Source organism: Schistocerca nitens, chromosome 2, assembly GCF_023898315.1.
Source record: "Schistocerca nitens isolate TAMUIC-IGC-003100 chromosome 2, iqSchNite1.1, whole genome shotgun sequence".
Classification (NCBI taxonomy): domain Eukaryota; kingdom Metazoa; phylum Arthropoda; class Insecta; order Orthoptera; family Acrididae; genus Schistocerca; species Schistocerca nitens.
The window spans coordinates 933984336-934006647 of NC_064615.1; the positions used below are offsets into that span (position 1 = coordinate 933984336).

At 36.4% G+C, this 22312-nt stretch overlaps 1 protein-coding gene across 1 annotated transcript in view; it reads left to right on the forward strand.

Annotated features, from left to right (window-relative positions):
- Positions 1-22312, forward strand: part of LOC126237255 (caspase-1-like) — a 101982-nt gene that overhangs the window by 40440 nt on the left and 39230 nt on the right. The window contains exons 2-3 of the mRNA XM_049947172.1: positions 4306-4445; positions 19900-20123. Of these exons, the coding sequence (XP_049803129.1) occupies positions 4306-4445; positions 19900-20123 (364 nt within the window). The remainder of the gene's footprint in view (positions 1-4305; positions 4446-19899; positions 20124-22312) is intronic.

The following is a 22312-nucleotide window of genomic DNA, read 5'->3' on the forward strand; positions in this document are numbered from 1 at the left end:
ATGAACACTGAATCTGGGTGGTGCAGAGGTTAAGGCAAATGCCAAGTGAACCAGAGATCCCTGATTTGCGTCCCAGTTTCGCACTCATTTTCACTTGTCACCACTGATTTTGCATTGAATCATGAGGCAGCTGATGTCATTAGTTCCTTCCATTTCCTCTCCTTTCTTCCCCTTCCAGCATCAATTTATATAGTATGCATCACAACTGCAGATTCTGTATTCTATCTATTCTTTCAGATATGTCTGACAGGACAGACAACATGTATGCATACAGTCTCTGTTGTTTTAATGGCTGAATGTTGAAGGGTTACCTTGTGAGACATAACTATTCCTTCAAATTATATGGATTTTTTCTTGATTAATGAGCTGTGAGAAATTGTTGTTAGTAGTATGGAAAGGGGGCTCAGCTGTTACATTTAATTTTCTGACAGATTTAATAGCTTGTGACTCATTTAGTCTGTTTCCGTTTATGACTTCCCTCATATTGCCAGGAAATGTGGTGCGAGCAGCGTGTTGTACTGGTTAGCAATGTCAGCTGGCAGGCCCCTAGCTCAGGGGCAGACCAACAAATATTTGTTATTTAGTATTCATTGTTTCTGGAAGGTTATTTGTTGTTTGTATAAATACCAGCATTCTGGAATATTCTGTTTGGATAGACAGCTGCACTCTCTGCCCAGGAGTTCAGTTCTGCTCTGGCTGTACATTAGTGGTGGTACTAAATATGCTTTCAGTAGTAAGTGTTGAGCTTCGTTGGCGAATCTGCCTTTGGATTTGGACTTGATTGTGGTTTATACATGACATTGTCTGGTGCAGTCTCTGGGTATTTCAAAACATCTTCATCATCAGGACCTGGAATAGGGGCTGTTCTGTATAGATTCAGCAAGGTGATGAACAGATGACAGGTTATGCCTCCAGATTATTGTCCAAGTGCAACTTGAACTACTTTACAACCAAGAAAGAGTGCTTTGCAGTTGTTTGGACCATCAACAACTTCCAGTCATACTTACTTGGCACACTGTTCAGCATTGTGATGAACCACTGTTCTCTATAGTGGCTGAGTAGCCTGAAGGATTCATTGGGTTGACTGGCAAGATGGGCACTGAGGCTCTGGAAGTACAACATCACAGTGGTACACAGAAGTGGTTGCAGACACAGTGGTGCCAACTGCCTTTCAAGGAATCCTCTGATGGAACAGCACAATGATTCAAATCTCAGTCATCTACATCTAAATCTATGTCCATACTCTGCAAACCATCACTACGTGCATGGCAGAGGGTATGTCCCATTGTACCAGTTATTAGGGTTCCTTCCTGTTCCCTTCATGTGTGAAGTGGGGAAAGAATGATTGTTTGAATGCTGTGATTATTCTAATTTTGTGTTACATCAAATTATATGGACTTTTCCTTGATTTGTGAACTGTGAGAAACTGTTGCTTTATATAACATTGCTGCTGAACCGAGGGAAGCTCCAGCAGTGCTGAGAACTATAGAAGTCTTGGAAGAAGAAATCAGCCAAATAATTCCAATTAATTAACATTGTATAAGAGGAACTATGATCTAATGGGGTGAAAGTGGTTGCTTTTCATACCAGCTCATCTACAGAAAGCTGTGCTGAAATTTTTCCATGACACTTCGACATCTGGTCACATGAGGCTCATGAAGATGCAGGTATCACCAACCATGTCTCTGCTGAACCATTAGACACTATGTGAACCACCGTACAAAATGCCAACAGTTTAAATATATGCTGCAGTTGCCTCCAGGGCAACTGTTACCAATCCTGTCTGCAATCCAGAAGAGCGGAATCAACTTTTTGGAGAGTTTTGCTGAAGTCAATGAATGTGACTCATTGGATAATGGTCTGCACTGACTACCTCACCCACAATGCTATCACTGAAGCTGTGCTGACTGCAGAAGCTCCAGAAATTATGAAGTTCCTTGTAGAACACATCGTTTTTAAGTAAGGGTTTCCATAAGATGATCTCTGACTGTGGAAAAGTTTTCCACTCAACACTAGTATCAGAGGTAATTTCACACTGTAACATCACCCACAGGATGACATCTGCCTATCATCTACAGATGAATAGCTTCACAGAATGCCTTAATAAAACATTGGCAGATATGCTCCTGATGTACACCGTTATTGAACAGAAAGATTGGAATGCATTACTGCTTATTGTGACATTCCCATACAATGCAGCAAACCAAGACATTTCAGGCTTCACACAGCTGTTTCTGCTCCATGGTTGCAAGGCCAAAACCACAATGGATACACTGTTCCCATTTCAGCCAGTGATATTTAGCATGACTAAGTGAAACATCTCATCACTGGTATCGAAGAAGCAAGATAGCTGGCTCGTATACAGATCCTAGACACCTGGGAGAATGACCAAGAGTGCTACACTTCCAAGTGCTGGCCAGTGAGATTCAGCCCTGGTGACTTATTTCACATCGTTAAACCTGTGCAGAGAGTAGGAATTTCAGAAAAGTTACTAAATTGCTACTTTGTACCTTATTGTATTTTTGTCACTTCCTGGACATTACATGTGAAGTTGAAGATTATGGCCCCTCATCAAGAAGACAAAAGCGCAGAGATGTCATCCATGTCCTCCATATGAATCCCTACTACAGTTCTGAGTTGAGTTGCAGATGGACAATGGGAGGTTCAATGAAACCGAAGACTCACTTGACAATTGTGAATGATGACTGCTGCTCTGCCTGTGTTAGCATCCTGTGCACATTGCCCGTCAGTGTCCACCACTCCACTACTATCATTGTCTGTGCTGATGCCGCCTGGATGCAATGGTATGGGAAGTGGTGCTCAGCTGTGAATTATAGCATCCAATGTCCACACTATCATCATTGGATGTGGACCTCTCTGCACAGCAATGCATTTTCTTTTTCTAGTCTCACTACAGGGCTTCACACCCGACTCAATTGTAGGCCATTATTTATATTAATTAGGCCATCTTGGACCCTAATTTCAGTGGCCTCTTTAACTGCACAATCCCAGAAGAAGGAGGGTACATAAATATCTTGGTTTTGTTATAATTCATAATATGGCCAATTTTTATACTATGGTCACTCACAACTGATTTGGTGGTCTGGTGTAATTCATTATGGTGTTTACCTTCAAGACACCTCTCTCCTACTGTGCATACTGTTTCCCCACTATATACTTTGCCACAATCACAGGGAATGTGATATACCCCTGGACTGCAAAGGCCTAGATTATTCTTTATTGAACCTAGTAGTGTCTAGGTCTTTGGCAGTGGATGAAATACACAATTAACATTGTGTTGCTCCAAGACTCTGCCAACCTCTCTGGTGCTATTGCAAACAAATGGGATGTACACTAGCAATTTTTTCCTCTTCTTTTTATTCCTCGTGTTATCTAGGTACAACCCCATTTTTTATCCGCTTGCTGCTGTATCCATTTATTTGGAATATTGCCTCCAGTACTTCAGCTCAGTTGGAAGGTGGTTTGGTCACAGATGTATTGCATCCTTTGAGATAGTGTACATAAAATGCCTTCACACTGGGAGCTATAGTGACTGCTGGAGGCATGTAGACACAAACCAGTGTGTGTAGGCTTTCAGTACACAGTGTGACCCAGCTTGCCATTGGGTTTCATTTCACTAGGACATCAAAAATGACAGTGTGCCATTATGTTCTACCTCCATACTAAACTGTATGTTTGAGTGAAGCAAGCTGGGGTTGTGGACAAATTCACTTAAGCTATCCCACCCCTGTGGCCATACAGTGAATGTGTCATCCTTGTAATGGTGGAAATAAATTGTTCTTAGTTGGGCTTGCTCCATGGCTTCTCCTAAAAGTCTTCCAATTTCGACACAACCAATGACAGAAGACACTCCATAGTGATGCCATCCTTCTGTTCACAACAATTCCCACTGAACTTAAGTAAGCTGAGGTGAGCACAGGGTCTCATCACGTTGGTACTAAATTTCTTGCTTGTTAATTCCATGGAGTCCTTTTGTGGTACTCCTGTGAAGATGTACACCATGCCAGTACTTACCAACAGGTTGCTGTCATTGGTTCTGTCACTTACACATGCATAAACACATTTTCATTGCAATAACCACAAAGTGTTTATGGAATTACCTTCAGCAAAACAAGAGTTTTATTGTTAAGAATGGATTATATAATATCTATCTCTCGAACAATAATAATAAAAAAATGGTAGTTCGGTAATGTTCACATTCTAAACATAAAATTTTAACATTTTTTCACAATAGATCACATTCTGATAGAACATTTACAAATTTCAATTTGAAATGAATTTCAGATGGCCGCATCCAGCCCCAAAAAAATTAGTAATACAGCTTCCCATGTGAAACATACAGAATCTGATGCCCATAGTTTCATTGTGACAGAGCAGATATTTCCTTCAAGTCAAGGACAAGAAGACTCAACACCAGAACAGAGGTAAGGTGGCTCATCAGAGAAGAAATCTCATTTATGTAGTTTTGCTATGAATGAAAAAACATTATCTGCTGGTATTGTTAGTTTTCTCTACACAAAATTTCAACTATTTTTTTTATAACTTCGGTGCGGTAGGTGCCTAAGAATGTAAAGTAGATATCACAAAACAAGTAACAAACATACAAATATTGATGAAAAACCTGATCTATGCAGTTTATATAATTTGCATTGTAACTATAATACTTTAGAAATGTCGACAGTTGGAGAAGAAGTGAAGTTCTGCACAATAATGGAATCATAATGCTATTAAAAGAAGTTGCTTGGAGAAGATTAAATTAGATGGATCCATAGTGAGGAGATTCTCAAGAATGACTTCTATAAAATGTTATAAAACAAAAATACATTACACATATTTACAAAAAAGAGATGTAATGATGTTACTTCCACAGATACCAGGTGCAATGATCCTCATGCATGTGGAATAAGTCCAAAACATTTCAAACAAATTTTCATTTCAGAGAAATAACAAACTTGTCACAAAATATGCAAATGTATAAAACTTGGGTACATACAGTAATTATTAGGCTAATGCAGTTTAATATCCCATATAGGAATGAATATTAAATAAGAAAAATTGAGACTTTGTATTGCATTTCAGAACAAAATATTTTACACACTGGAGTCAATGTCACAGTGGAATATACAGCTAAAGCTATTCATACTTAATTTGTAATCCAATATTTTAGGCATACTGAATGTTGCTTTTAGTTGTGAAATTTGTCTGGATTTCATTTTAATATGTGGTAAATAACTCACATATAAAATAAAAACTCAACACATATTTTTAATATATATGAAGACAGTAACTGTCCTCGAAAGAATAGATTACTGTTGTTGACCGTGCAGCTTTTCCCTGCATTAATGATGACTAACTGAAACCCTCAGCTGCCGACAGGTGTTGTTGATATACCGCGATGTGGACAGCTGAAAATGTGTGCCCCAACCGGGACTCGAACCCGGGATCTCCTGCTTACATGGCAGATGCTCTATCCATCTGAGTCACCGAGGACACAGATCTAAGCAGGAGATCCCAGGTTCGAGTTCCGGTTGGGGCACACATTTTCAGCTGTCCACATCGAGGTATATCAACAACACCTGTCGGCAGCTGAGGGTTTCAGTTAGTCATCATATATTTTTAAGTTGCATCTTCAATCTTTAATGTGCCTCAGCCAACATTTAAGAAACATATACAGGTACTGTCCAAAATACAACCTGATTAGCACTTCCTACTGACAAATAGCAGCTGACCATTCACTTGTGACCTCTGGTACCAGATGTATATAGCATTTAACAGTGACAATTCTTTACAAACATTGTTACATTTGCAAACTTGAATGAAAAACAATTACAAATTTTGACATTAGGGTAATTCAGGTACAAATCAATGAAAAACATAATCAGTATACATAGATTAAAACTGCAACGATTGCGACTTCAATTTGTAATGGGCTTCAGCTAACTTTAAGAAACATGTACAGATGTTGCCCAAAATAGAGCCTGATTAACACTTCTTACTGACTACTCACTTGTGACCTCTAGCAGCCTGGTGTATATAGCATTTAACAATAATAGTTGCTTACAAACAGTGTTACATTTTAATGAAAAACAATTACAAAATTGAAAATAAGGCTAACTGAGCTACAAATTAATGAACAGCATAAGTAATATACATAGATTAATTGCACAAAATCAAGAAATATGTTTACATCAGAAAAACTGAAAAATAGACAACTACAGCAATACTTAAATGTTATTTCTTATTACATGCTTTTTAATTGCAACACATAGTTCTGAAACTGGTTCCTCTTTAATCTTAATTGTATGGTTTCTCAGTTCAATAATAAAAAGAAAATTAATTTGCACATGAACTCCTACTGTCACTGGACAGAAACACAATATAAAAGTAAAAACATTACTTATCTTTTATTCCACACACTAATTCCAATCAGGCCCACTAGTTATATTATTACGACATGCAGCACACACTCAGGCACAAATAATCATCCGTTTTAAAATTCATTGCTTTGATTTCCATGAATGGTTTACTTACAAGTAACTTTGCTTGTATATTGGCTGAAACTCAAAATAGTTTTCATAAATATGTCAGTTTCACACATGAACAATCACAGTTCCAAACACTGTATTGTAATATCCCACATATGGAATTAATATTAATTGAGACTTAAGATGTGAAACTAGGTGCTGCATTTCAGAATGGAAATTTTTACACATTGGATTCAATGTCATAGTGGCATATACAATTCAAACAATTCATAGTAAATTTATTATCACTAATTAATGTAAATGTACTGAATATTGCTCTTAATCATAACAATTTGCCTGGATTCTGTTTGCATATGTGCTAGATAACTGACATGTAAAATAAAACTCAAACATATTGTTTTAGAATATTACAGCTTAAGTTGTACCGAGTTTTAGAAAAACTTTTTCATAAAGCTTCAGATAGTTTTTTGCAAACAATGTGTACAGATCTCGTCAAAAATATGACTTGATTAGCACTGCCTACAGACGACTAGCAAATAAGTATTCATTTTTGGGCTAAGACAGGGTGTAAACGGTATAGGCCGCCAAAAAAATCCTGTTAGCAGAATTCAAGTAATTGCTTTAAAATATCTAGTGACATGTTTGTCCATTTCCTACCATTGTCCCAGGGGGGTGGGGGGGGGGGGGGGTGGGGGGGAATACAGTTTATCTCAGGTCAATGTTTTTGGAAAAGTAGAACCTGGACAGTGTACACAGATTAGACATGACCTGTGGAAATATTATGCACAGTAGATGGAGAGAATTCATTAAACAGGATCAAAACACAATAGGGTGCCTGCTCCACCCCTCCCCCAACACAGGTACACTTATGTAAACAGTTGGTTTGTATTATTTATCACTGCGCATATTGACATCATGAGAGTCACAAGCATGTAGGCAACAATGGCCTGCGTGATTGAGTCACAGTAAGGTGCTGACCATCAGCAGTCATCGAGTTCCCTGTGCAGATGTTATTGCAACTCTGTTAAACATGAGGATGGAAGGTAAATTTATTATACCTGAACTATGCAATATTCATTTAATTTATGGTGAGGTAAAGTGCGTTGCGAGGGCAACTGTATTAATTTATCAAGAACGCTTCCCACGACATAGATTTCCTGCACAATCGATATTTGTTGCTGTTCACCAAAGGACTGTATCCGAGATGTACTGCCTGTATAGTTTTGGCAGCTTATACCATTTGAGCCCTGTATATAGCATTTAACAATGGTGGCTCTTTACAATTCATTTGTAACAAAGTACTACATTTAATTCTGTATGCGACCACATGCATTGTGTACCAGAGTTGGAAGAGCAAGATTTCCCTCTGTGATGAGGATTCTCAGAGCAGTTTTTGTTACAAAGTGTGCAGCATGATTTTGTAAACAAAATACTCATCACACATGAAGCATGTTTCATTTGTGATGGAATAACTAATTTCCATAACATGCACATGTGGAGTGTACACAATCCATGCCAAGTAACAGCAATATGTTTTCAGCACTGCTTTTGCGTAAATATATGGGTGGGCATAATTGATGATTACACTATTGGGCCTTTCGTTTTACCTACATGATTGACTGGTAACAATTATCAAACCTTTCTAGAGGGGCCTTTGCTGCTGACTTTATTAGAAAATATTCCATTAGCCATACATCTTAAGATGTGGCTACCCCATCACGGTGCTCCACCCCACATTGGTCACAGAGTGTGAAGATTTTTGAATAGATGATTTTGAAGATGATGGATACAGGTTTCAGTCCACATCAATGGCCAGCGCACAGTCCCAATTTAAATCCACTGAATTTTTACTTTTGGCACCATATGAAGAAACTTATTTATTCTCAGCAAGTAAACAATGTGGATCAACTTATGCAGAAGATTTTCCATGCTGTCAACACCACAAAAGCAAATGTACATGTGTGTGTGTGTGATTGAGTGCAATGAAACTGGGTTTAACATAATGAAGCATGTGCTGTATCGAATGGTGAGCATTTTGAATAGTAATTATAGTACTGGTGTCACAGGTAACAAAGTAATGTGGGTTTAATTTTTGTTACTGTAGTGTTGTAGAAAAGTAAAATCATCTTAATTTAATTTCATTATGATATTGTTATAAAAAGAGGAAACAGTTGATTGTAATTAATGCATAACAAATTAAATAGTAATTGGTTGACTTTGCACTAAAGGAAACATATTTTATTTGACGTTAACTTTTCTTTACTATCACTACTTTCATTATGGTAATGTTGTAAAAAAGAAAACATTCGGTTGTACTTAATTCATTCTTTGTGTAAAACAAATTAGACATTCTTGACAACTCACTATGTGTTTACATTGCTTGTTTTGATAGTACCTAGCCACCGCGCCACGTCATTGTACCTATTACCTTTCTCTGGCAGCCATGTTGATGTCAGTAATACACAAGCTAGGTTATGTGCTGTCAGTTGACAATGTAAACAGAAATGCATGTACTATCAAACCTACAAATATCTGTCTATTAGGAATACAAAAATAAAGAATGTGATTCAACAATATTTCATTAGACTTTTTTGCCTAGCATACCGAGATGTACTGCCTGTATAGTTTTGGCAGCTTATACCATTTACGCCCTGCATATAGCATTTAACAATATTTCCCAACAAATGAATCTTAATTAGTAAAAATAAGATACAGTTTAAAAACAAAAAATACTGGGGTTAGATGGTACATCTACTAGACTAATTAAATGCTGCCTACAGTGGGTAGTAAAGTCTCTGACTTTAATACACTGAGGTGAAAAAAGTCATGGGATAGTGATAAGCACATATACAGATGGCTGTAGTATTAGATACATGAGGTATAGATGGGCAGCACATTGGTGGAGGTGTCATTTGATTCATGTGAAAAGGTTGCCAATGTGATTATGGCCACAAGTCAGAAACTGACAGACTTTGAATGCGGAATGGTGGTTGGAGATAGACAAATGGAACATTTCATTTTGTAAAGCATTAGTGAATTCAATATTCAGAGATCCACAGTAACAAAAGTGTGCCAAGAATACCAAACTTCAAACATTGTCATTCACGCTGGACAACACAGTGGCTGATGGCTTTCATTTAATGATTCAGAGCAGTGCCATTTGCAGAGAGTTGTCAGTGCTAACAGACAAGAAACACTGCATCAAATAACCACAGAAATCAATGTGGGATGTATGACTAATGTATCCATTAGGACAGTGCAGCAAAATTTGGCATTAATGGGCTATGGCAGCAGGTGACAGATGTGAGTCTCACTGCTAACAGCACAACATCAGTAACAGGGCCTCTAATGTGCTTGTGACCATATCAATTGGATGTTAGATGATTGGAAAATTGTGGCCTGGTCAGATGAGCCATAATTTCAGTCGGTAAGAGCTAATGGTAGGGTTTGTGTATAGGCAGACACCATGAAGTCATGGACCCATGTTGTCAACAAGGCACTGGCAAGCTGGTGGTGGCTCCATAATTGTGTGGGCTGTGTTTATATGGAATGGACTGGGGTCCTCTGTTCAAACTGAATTGATCATTGACTGGAGATTGTTTTGCTCGGCTACTGGTTTGCAGCCATTCATGGACTTCCATGTTCCCAAACAATGATGGAATTTTTATGGATGACAATACACCCTGTCACCAGGCTACAATTTTTCCCATTGGTTTGAAGAACATTCTGGACAGTTCAAGTAAATGATTTTGCCACCCATCAAACATTTATGGGGTGTAATCGAGAGGTGAGTTTGTGTACAAAATCCTGCACAGGCAACACTTTAGCTATTATGGACAGGTATAGAGGCAGCATGGCTGAGTATTTCTGCAGGGGACTTCCAATGACTTATTAAGTCCATGCCACATTGAGTTACTACATTATGTTGGGCAAAAGGAGACCTGACACAATATTAAGAGGTTCCTCAAGACTTTTGTCACCTCGGTGTAGACTTAGCTATGAAAGAGGTGAGGAGACATAGAACCACTGGCTCTTCCACCCAATAATATCGCTGCCCTACTGCAGCAAAAACAACTGTGCCTTTGCCAGATCAGTCCTCTGTAGTACATGTTCTATGCTACATGCATTGTGTATATGCTGCGGGAATAAAAGTATTTTGGTAAATGACAGGAGTGGGAGTGATTATTTATCATTGTAATTACCACATGCTGCCCACTACGTACATAGGAATTGTTTCAATATCTTTAGGCACCATGGAAGATCTGTTATTCCAAATAACAGAAAGTGTAATTGTTTTGAATCATGTTCACACTTTTACTTATAAAATACTTTATTAAAATATACATATGTTCACTTTACAAAAGACACACGAAGACTATCCATTGCGCCTCATCACTCACGCATATATACACAAACATAGCTGTCACCACAATCGATACTTCTCGAACATACTCGATATAACTTATTCTAGAACGATGTTCTGGAACTTTCTCATATCCGATATAAATGTATTACATAATTCCAACACACCTCCTTACATTTATATTGCGATGTTTAACATATTCCTAATTTTAATGAATTTTTCTTTACATAACGACTTTGTGAATATATCTGCAACATTTTCATTTGAATCTACTTTAACAATATCAATGAGTCCCTGTAAATAATACTCATTCACAAAATGGTAATGCACTTCTATGTATTTTGAATTCTTTGTAAAATTACCAAACTTCGCTATATTTAATGCTCCTGAATTATCTTCATATATGACGATAGGTTTTTCAAATTTAACATTAAAAATGTCTAAAATATCATGTACAAGTTTCACCTCGCTTACAGCTTCAGACAATGCTACATATTCTGCGAAAGTTGAGGCCTTTGTAACATTCGCTTGTTTTCTTGACTTCCAAAATACGACATTACCAAATAATCTAATTACATAACCAGAAGTTGACTTTCTATCCACACTATCACCTGCCCAATCTGAATCCACAAAACAATCTAATATCTCAGCACTTTCATTCCTACAATAGTTTAATTTCAAATCTTTAGTTAAATATAAATATTTCAAAATTCTCAAAGCATATTTAAAATGAGTACTACTGTAACAACTTTGGAATCTGCTCAAGTAATTCACACTATAGCTAATATCTGGTCTAGTGCCCGAACTTACGTACAAGAGTGCACCTATCAAGTTTCTATATCTAACGTCATTACAATCTTCATACGCTGGTTCTAACTTTAAATTTACTTCCATTGGAGTTTTGTACAAGATCGAATCTTCAATTTTATATTTCGCAGCTAACGAATCAATATATTTTTCTTGACTCAAACTCATAACTCTTGTTTCACAATCATAATTAATATCGATGCCAAGATATCTTTTTACCTCGCCTAAATCTTTCATATTAAATCGTTTTGACAATAAGTTCTTAATCTTAACAATTTTTTCTTTTCTCACACAGCAAGTGAGCAAATCGTCGACAAAAATAATCAAATAAATCAAGACATCTCCATCTCGCAATACATAAAGACAATAATCATATTTACTCCTTTTAAAACCTAAACTTCTTAAAAACTCATCAAGACAATTGTACCAAGCTCGTGAGCTTTCTTGCAAACCATACAATGCTTTATACAATTTACAGACTCTATCTGTACCATCATCATATCCTCTTGGCTGCTTTACATAAACTTCAGATAAAACTTTACAATTTAGAAACGCAGTCTCTATGTCCATTTGTTCTATAACCAAACCTTCTTGACAACAGTATGACAACAAAATCTTTAATGTTTGCATATTGGTTACTGGAGAATAAATATCCTCAACGACTTCTTTTTGTTGAAACCCCCTGACAACTAATCTTGCTTTGTAAACACTTTCTGATTTCTTTGTGAAAACCCACTTTACATCAATGGCTTCTTTATCAACTGGTTTATCTACTAATTCCCATGTTTTTTTTTTGTTCAAACAATCAATTTCCTTATTCATCGCTTTTTCCCAATAATTTGATTCGGCGCTGTTAATCGCCTCCTCAAAGCTTTCCGGACTATTTGCACTGCAAAAGTTTACATAAATAAAATTGCTGTAAACATAATCATTTAATATTTTTGGTTTTCTTTCTGTAGATGATCTCCTCAACTCAAGTACTTTCTCTGGTTCATGATTATCAGAAAGCTTTTCATTTTTCTCAATTTCCTTCTGTTTTTCTATTAGTTCAGTTTCATTTTCTATACTTTCGTGTTCAGAATCACTAGAATATTCACTTACTGAATCATAATCTTTAAACCCAATACATTTAACACCACTTTCAACAATGTCCACATGTTGAGCAACAACTATCTTATTATTTATTAGCACTCTGTAGCCTACTTCACAATAACCCATTAAAACCCCCAAATTGGCTTTCCTATCCCATTTCGACTTCCTCAGTTGCTCAGGTACTCTTACAAAAACTCTACTCCCATACAACTTCAAATGATTAACATTAGGTCTTTTCCCCAGTAATATCTCATAAGGAGTTTTCTTTTCAATGGTGTTAGCTAAAGTTCTGTTTTTGAGGTACGCTGCTGCACAAACCACTTCAGGCCAAAATCTCGTGTCTACTTGCGCTTCGGCTAGCAGACACCGAGACATGTCCATGATGGATCTGTTATACCTTTCAGCAGTACCATTAAGCTCATGCACATAAGGTGGACAAGCATTCAATACAATTCCTTTTTGTCTCACAAATTCATAGACATTTTCATTTAAATATTCCTTCCCATTGTCACATCTTATCTTTTTAACAGTTTTCCCAGTGAGATTCTCAACTTCATTAATTTACTCTACAAAACAATTGTATACTTGATCTTTAGATTTTATGGTGTAAACACAAGCTGCCTTACTGTAATCATCAATGAAAGAAAGAAAATATCTTTCCCCATGCATTCCAGTAGTTGAGTGAGGCCCATTTAGATCTGTGTGAACAATTTCTAAGATTTCTTTTGCTTTGGTTCTATTATTTTTAAAAGGAACATCATGCATTTTGTTTTCGATACAGATTTTACATTTCATAAATTCTGATTCTAGTTCTGAAGGAACCCCATCTAACAATTGATGTTTACATAAAGTATTTAGATAATTGAAATTAACATGTCCCAAAATGCGGTGCCATTTTTCCTTTGTTGTCATATTATTGTCTTTACTCATAACATTAACATTAACTTCTCCTTTATTAATAGTACTACTCATTTTATACAACCGACTCTCTTTCCATGCAATCGCAATCAATCCATTAGCTTTATCAAAAATTTTAGCATTATTCCCTACCGATACAATTTTGTGATTATCTGTAATTTTGGCATAACTGATCAAGTTCTTGTCTATGTCTTTTACAAAGAAAACATCTTGCATATTAATTGGAACCATTTGATCATAGACAGGAAAATTACTAATTACATTACCAACTTTAGTAGCTTGCAAAATTTTTCCATCAGCAATTTTTACATTTATAGGTTGTTTTAAAGTTATACTCTTAGAAAAATATTCCTCATTACAGCCAGTACAGCCACTGTCTAATAACCAATTGATTTGAATTTGATTGTTGTTACTTGACTCTACTGTTCTATTTTGACCTATCATAGAATTAACCTCTGTTATAAAACTACTCATACCATGATCACTCTGATGGTAACCTTGCTTGCTGTGATGCCGACCGCTGCTAAAACCATGCTGCTCTCCTCGACCACGTTGCCTGCTGCCATAACCTCCACGCTGCATGTTGCCGTAATTTCCACGCTGTACATTGCTATAGCCTCCACGCTGCATATTTCCATTACCTCTGTCGCTACTTTGAAAATGTACTCCACGATGCCATGTGCCTCTGTTACTTGTTCTTCCCTGGTTACAATCACGTTTGAAGTGACCTGCTTTGCCGCATCGATAACATACTTGCTCCTGATTTCTTGAATTCAATTTTCTTTCTGTGTGAAATGCATTTGATTTTACCTCTTCATTTCCAGTTTTTGCATTCAATAATTGAATCTTACTTTTAACGTATTCAACTGTCTGATCCTCTTCCTTCAAGACGTCCACTAAGTCCCCAATATAGCTCATTGACTTTGGTAACGTTCGCAGCATATAATTTAACTTCTCCTTTTCCGTTACTTTAGCGCCTGCAGATTTCAGCTCATTTACAGTTTTTTCAAATGCACTGAAAAATGTCCCCGTATCGCTGTAATCACTTAACCTCAATTTGTCCAACTTGTTTCTGCATAATATTTGAAGGGCTGTAGACTCTTTCGAATATAATTCATCAAATTTCTTCATGATCTCGAAAGCACTTTCTCTGTCACTCACGAATTCTAGTTGCTTATTTGTGATTGCACCATAAATATAGTTGATAGCCTTCAAGTCCTCTTCATCCCACGTTTCGTTGTCTGAGCTCACTTTTGCCCTCGTAGTCACTGTACGGCATTTCTTCATTTTTAGGTACATGATTATCCGCTGCGTCCAGTTCCCATAGTCCTCGCCATCAAATACAGGAATAGTTATATCAGCCATGTCGAACTTTCTGAATAACACGCGACGGCCACAATATAATATTTAACTTTTACTTTTCTTTTCAATAACCACGCTCTGCTACCATGTTTTGAATCACGTTCACACTTTTACTTATAAAAAACTTTATTAAAATATACATATGTTCAGTTAACAAAAGACACACGAAGACTATCTATTGCGCCTCATCACTCACGCACTCACGCATATATACACAAACATCGCTGTCACCACAATCGATACTTCTCGAACATACTCGATATAACTTATTCTAGAACGATGTTCTGGAACTTTCTCATATCCGATATAAATGTATTACATAATTCCAACAATAATTAAAGGTGAATATTAAATTTTGTAGAAAATTGCTATATTTTAAATGATGAACAGCATGGGTCTTTGAAGGTTAGATCTATCAAAACAGCAATAGCTGAGTTTTTAGTGTTTGTAACTAAGGCACTAAATGAACAGTTGAAAGTCTGCAGTATGTTCTTTGGCTGTTTTGAATCCTTTTATTGGGTATGCAACAACATTTTAGAAAAGCTTCAGTGCTGTGGTATAAGGCAAAAGCAATTGATATTCTAAAATCATTCATGGAAAATGGAGAATAGTGTGTAGAAATAAAACATAAAGTGTAGAATATTGTTAAAAATTTCTATTCAGATTTTGAATTTGTTAAATATAGGTGGAGGTGGGACACAGTGTAAAAGAAAAGTTATTTTCTTACATTTTGAAAAATCTATTTGTGAGAACATTATTGTTTTTCTGTACTTTTCGTTAAAGATCCCTTAACAATCATTTAAAGTTCACAAAGTCAGTTTAGTTTTGAAATTGGTATATTTATTGAGATTATTAAGTATGATTGTAAACTGTTACACTGTGCACTGGTACAGGGCAGAGTGTAACAAACACTGGGATGCAAATGTAACAGGCATGAGAAACTACATTCATGTTGGTATAAATTTACAAGTTACAAATAATCCTAGATAAAATTAATATTTAGAATCTTTAAAAATAGTTTAAGTTTTTTAATATATTCATCAAACATTAAAACATCAAACATTAAAACATCAAATATAGGGCATCCATGCTGCCTTCTGGTTTCCTCCAACCACATAGCTTTTGGTCAAATCATTATTACACTTTCTCCTTACATATGTGTTGTATCAGCTACCTGAGGATGTAGAAATGTGTTTGGATTATTGACCTCCCTATGGACAAATATCACTTCAGCCACCAACGTTATCCTTGTTTGTGATCGCTTTACCTATATAGTAAAATGGATTCTTGTCAGGGAACCCAACTAAACCATAATCATCTTGAACATGTGGCCTAATGTATTCTTCATTGGCCTCATTTTGATCTTTAATATCTTGTTGGAGTAATCTAAAGATTCACACGTTTTGTCTTCCAGTATTACTGGGAAGTCAGACTCTCTGAATACATATTCCTCTAGGCAGTTTTAGCTTCCTTTTCCTCTTTCATCTTCTGCTGCCTTGAACAATTGTCTAACACAATTTTAACTGGGTTATCTGTTGCAATGCAATGCATTCCATTCAATCTATTGTCTTCAGTTGGTCACTCTTTCACAAGCTTTAAGGAAACCTCTAAAAAACATCAGGACCAACTACATTCTGGTATGTTCCTCTGTTGTTATATTAGGCGATCTTCCTGCAACTCACATTGACCCTCATCATTGTCAGTGGCTCCTAGAGTAGGCATTCACATCACTGTAACAATTTTACATTGTGTCCCCTAAGGGCAGTATTATATAATTTCATAACTTTCAATAAAAGTGTAAAATGTTACGCAATGTAGTATGATGCAGTAGATCTGATTGTGGCCATAATCCTGAAAATTACAGCAACTGTTCATAAGTATAAACGGTAGAGACAATATTATATTTGATAAAAATTTGCTTCAAATACCACAAAACACTTTTTTTTATTACACACCAGAGATGAATCTTAACCACTTCCGAAGTACACTAGCCAAAAGTGGTAACAAATGACAATTGAAAATAGAAAAAATGCTACCAATCTACACACAAGAATGTTACACCCTGCCCCATGTTACACTTCCGCTATGTTGTCTCAAGGATTAATGCTGTACCCAGTACTTTTCATTTTGTATGCAAATGTTGTACTCAAAATAGAAGGTTGTAATACTGTCGTGTGCAGATGACACTTCACTTCTTATGAGTAGTGTTTCAATAGATGATTTTTCAAAAGAAATCTTCTCTAAATATGAAAAACTGAAATGTTGCATTTGCAAAAGTAATTTTTTTTATATAAATGTCACAAAAACCACATATATGCAAATAAATGCAAACAAAACATGCAGCTTTAATATTTCCATCAAGCTTGGACAGTTGATATAAAAGGCACAGAAAGTTGTAAATTCCTGGGTGTTGTGGTGGAGAGGTACTTACCATGGGAGAATTTTATAAATCACATGTTGTAAAATGAGTTCAAGCATGCTCTGGATGAGAAAAATGCCAAGGAAAATAAACATATAAACACTACTAGCAATGTAATATAGGCTGGTCCATTCACAAGAATCACATGGCATCATAGTTTGGGGAAATGCTTCAAATGTCTGCATACAAAGATTTTTAAAGCTACAAAAGAGAAGTGTAATAAGTGTAGCAAAATTATCTCATAGAGTTTTCTGCAGAAATAAATCAAGGGATTAAACATATTAATCCTCATTATACACATATGAAAAGTTATCTACATAAAACTAGCTGCAGATGATGCAGTTATCTATAGTGAAGTACTATCCGTAATAAACTGCTTAAATGATCTGTCAGATCTAGATAAGATTTTAGAGTAGTATAGAGACTGTCAACTTGCTTTAAATGTTCAGATATATAAAATTTTGCACTTCACAAAACAAAAATTAGTATCCCATGATTATAATATCAGTGAGCCACTGTTGGAATTGGCCAACTCGTACAAACACCTAAGTGTAACACTTTGTAGGGATATGAAATGGAATGATCACAGAGGTTCAGCTGTGTGTAAAGCAGGTGGTAGATTTCAGTTTATTGGTAGAATACTGGGGAAGTGTAATCAATCTACAAAGGAGATTGCTTACGAATCACTTATGTGATCAGCTCTAGAATATTGCTCAAGTTTGTGGAACCTGTACCAGACAGGACTAACAGGGGGTACTGAATGTACAGCGAAGGGCAGCGTGAACTGTCACAGGTTTGTTTAATTCATGGGAGAGTGTCACAGAGATATTGAAAATGGATGTAAACTATCCCAAGAAAGTCTATGAACAAAGTTTCAAGGACCAGCTTTAAATGATTACTCTAGGAATATACTACAACCCTCTACGTCTTGCCCACATAGGGATTGTGAGGATAGGATTAGAATAATTACTACAGGCACAGAGGCATACAAACAATCATTCCTCCTGCACTCTATATGTGAACAGAACAGGAAGAAACCCTAATAAGTGGTACAGTGGGTCATACCCTCTGCCATGCACCTCATGGTTGTTTGCAGATGTAAATGTAGAGCCATCAGTAAATGGAGATACTGAAAAATAGGCTTTCTTCAGATACTTTTTACTTCTCAGGTTGTAATCTCCTCCCATACACCAGTAAATTTTTAGCCTCTTCATAAAAATTTATTTGTTTCAAAAGCATCGAGAGGTGTAAGATGTACAAATAACTTTTTTACTTATCTTCATTTTTTCATTGTTGACTGCAGCCAGTCACATCTAGGGGTAATTCTTCAGGCTTCAGAATTGTCATTATTTTTATCATACTACTATTCTGCATTTGTCTGACAACCTTAAAGGTATTTACCATATAGTTTTAATCCTTGGACTTTTTTCATCTGGTAAAATACATAAGTTTGGGAAATACTGCTAAAGGTGCTGTTCTTCTTCCTGTTTAAAAATAATACAATGCTGCAAACACTATTTTTATAAAAATAAATTTACCTCAGTAAGAAAGTTGATTTTATACGCAGACCAATAGAAGAATTAAAATACTTCGTATAAACGAAATATTGGTAAAATATAGTATTATAAATGTATGTCATTCTATCAAATTTCAGCTTCCTCTTTGTAAAGTTAGATTCATTTGGATGAAGCTATAATTCTAATCAATGATACATATCCATATACATGTACCTTTGGCTAAGTTTTATGTTTTTTGGCACCTGTTTGAAGTTTTAATTATTTTGTTTCTATGATGTGGGTAATTATCTTTTATCAAATTTATATTGTTGTGTCAGAAGTTCAAAATGTGGAAAATTGAGCACAAGTGCTTGGCTTTTTTGTTTCTGCAAGTGCTGTGGTGTTGTGAATTTTGTTATTAAATCAAGTTTCTTGGTTAACAGCAGATACTTACAATACCCCAATCCAAACTCCACTCCCACCAAAACCCTGCACCTCACTGTTGCTTTTCTAATTGCCTCATCTTTCCTTTCACAAGTCCATAGAATAATCACGTTCATTTTAGAACAACCTTTTCTCAATGACCCATAAAAAAGAAACTTCTAACAGCACAACAGTGAAATTCAGTATCTACTGTTAGTTGTTGTTATTTGGATCGAATTTTCCATGTCTGAAAAAAGTATGAAGAATTTTCTCCATCTTCACACAAACAGAATGTCACCCATGTTTGCTGGAGATGTAAAGATTATGATTGGATCATGGCTGAAATGAATACATTAAACATATGACTGAATATCAGTATTTGGAACTGTTAAGTCACCACATTTTATTTTTGCTATGTAATGTCTATGGTGTGAACATAGTACCACTTAGTTTCATGCCAAAATATTTTGTGTTTAATTTCTTTAGTAACACACATTTTCTTATCATTTTCAGAATAGTACCAGCAGAGTCTGATGATGTATATCCCAAACAGGGTCAAAAAAGATTAGCACTCATATTCAATCATGAAGAGTTCCTGCAACCATCCAACAGAGAAAGAAGTGGTACACAAGTTGACAGGCAAAGTCTTCAGGAATGCTTCAAGAAATACAACTTTGATATAGAACCTTTGAAAGATAACATGAAAAAAGCTGAAATTCAAGAAAAATTAAAAGAGGGTAAGTGAATTAGATTAATTATACTTAAAGAATAGCTTTTTAACCATTTAAATTTAATGTTCTCTGCAGGAAACTAATCACAATCAGTAGCAGTTTCAGTCAATCATCTTCAGAGTGCACATAAAAATTTAAAAAATTAAAATTACTCTATAACCTCAATGCAACACATGCAATAAAACTAGAGAAAACCAAATGTTTCTGAACTAGACCAAACCTGTTAACCTATATTGCAACCATAAGACATCATTAACATTAGTATTAATTTTGCTGCATCATCTAAAATAGCCAAGATGGTTTCAGCCACATAGCTGAAGGACCTTGGTAAACTGCAGTGACTTGAACTTGCATCCACAATCAACTGTAATGGTTTGAGGAATTCCAATCCTCAAAAACTGCTAACCGTACACCAGTTGGGTAGTGAACATTGAATATATGTATGGGTAATTTGTCAACAAGAAATAATTCCCATAGAAAAACTGTGGATATGATGATTATTCAGTATGTTCTTTTTATCACACATGCACTAAGTTGTAACAAAACAAAGAAATACAAAGAATATCTAACAAAACTCATATCAATAATAAAGACTCTCTGCTACTTGTTCAGGAAGAGATGTCACTACACCAGCCCCCACCCTCCCTCTTAATGTGAGTAGCTCGTCAGAATAATCATGTTGGTCTCTGGAGTCTCCAGGGAGGCTGCACTGTCACAAAGTGTCATTGTCTCAGGACAGGTAGGTGGAAAAACTGACAGGCCAGTGCTGCAGAGGCTGCTCCTTGTAGAGGTAAGCAGGCTTTAGTCACTTTATGAAGACTTTTATGCCTGCTGTTTTGGCCTATTTTGAAAATGTTCCATGTTTTGAAAGCATACTGTAGGGACCTGTATATGATGAGTGTAATGGTGAGCACATAGTATCATCTCCAAGCTAGGCATGTGATGCTATAAGCAGATCTTTATGGATGAAAACCTTTCTCTCTCCATCCCTCACAGGTGGAGCTGCATGCAAACTTCTCATCTGGAGGTGAACTGCATTCAAACTCTGTCACTGTTTCTGGAGTGGTCAGCTGGAGTGGTGCTGGTAAAATGAATTCAACTGGCACACACAACCGCTCATCATATACCAATTGGGTGGTGAACATTGCAGATCCTCATTTATTGATGTGCAGAGGCCTAACAATATCAGTGGCAAAGCATGCAACCACACTGATGTGTATCACATCAGTGCTGCATTTAGCATGTGATGTAGCTTCCCCACCATTCCATTATAGAAGGATGGTAGCTATTGCTGCAAAGATGGTTGCATCCATGTAGCTGAAGTACCTAGTTAAACTGCAGTGACTCAAACTGGTATCCACAATCAGTTGTAATGGTTTGAGGAATTCCAAACCTCAAAAACCATGTAAACAACAACACTTTTGTGGATGCCTCTGTGGAGAGCTTCGGGCCACCTTATAGAATGATCCACTACAGTAATCAGGTAGTGGTGACCAGTAGAGTAAAGTAATGGTACTGCTTCGCCCACATAGGAGGGGGTACCCCCCCCCCCCAAAAAAAAAGACTATAGATTTTTTGAAAAGCTATAGATTTTTTGAAAAGCTATAGATTTTCAAATTGTTTACAAAACATCCTTGTTCCCTCCAAAATACTCTCCATTACAACTGATACATTTGTCCCACTGGTGCTTCCACATTTCGAAATGTTTTTTTAGTCATCTTTAGAAATGGTTGACAGCTTCTCCCTCAGTTTTTTCCTTGTCCTCTTCATTGTTGTCAAATCACATCCTTTCATGTCCCTTTTCATGTGTGGAAATAAGAAAAAGTTGCATAGAGCCATGTCAGGTGTGTAACGTGCCTGGGGCAGCAGAACCATGCCATTTTTAGCCAAAAACAGTCTACGAGATGGCTGTGTGTGCAGGTTCATTGTCAAGGTGGAAGAACCAGACTCCTTTCTGCCACAAATTTAGTCTTTTGTGACAAACACTGTTGTGCAATCATCTTAAAACTTCCAAATAAAAGGTCTGATTGATGGTTTGACCTGAGGGAACAAACTCTGAATGACTCAGGCAGTTGATGGATCTCCAGAACAAGGTTTGTCATCAGTCAACATGTCGCCATTTTTAAACTGAGCAAACCACTAGTACACTTGATTTTTTACCCATCTCATCAGCTTGTTATGCTGTTTTCAACATT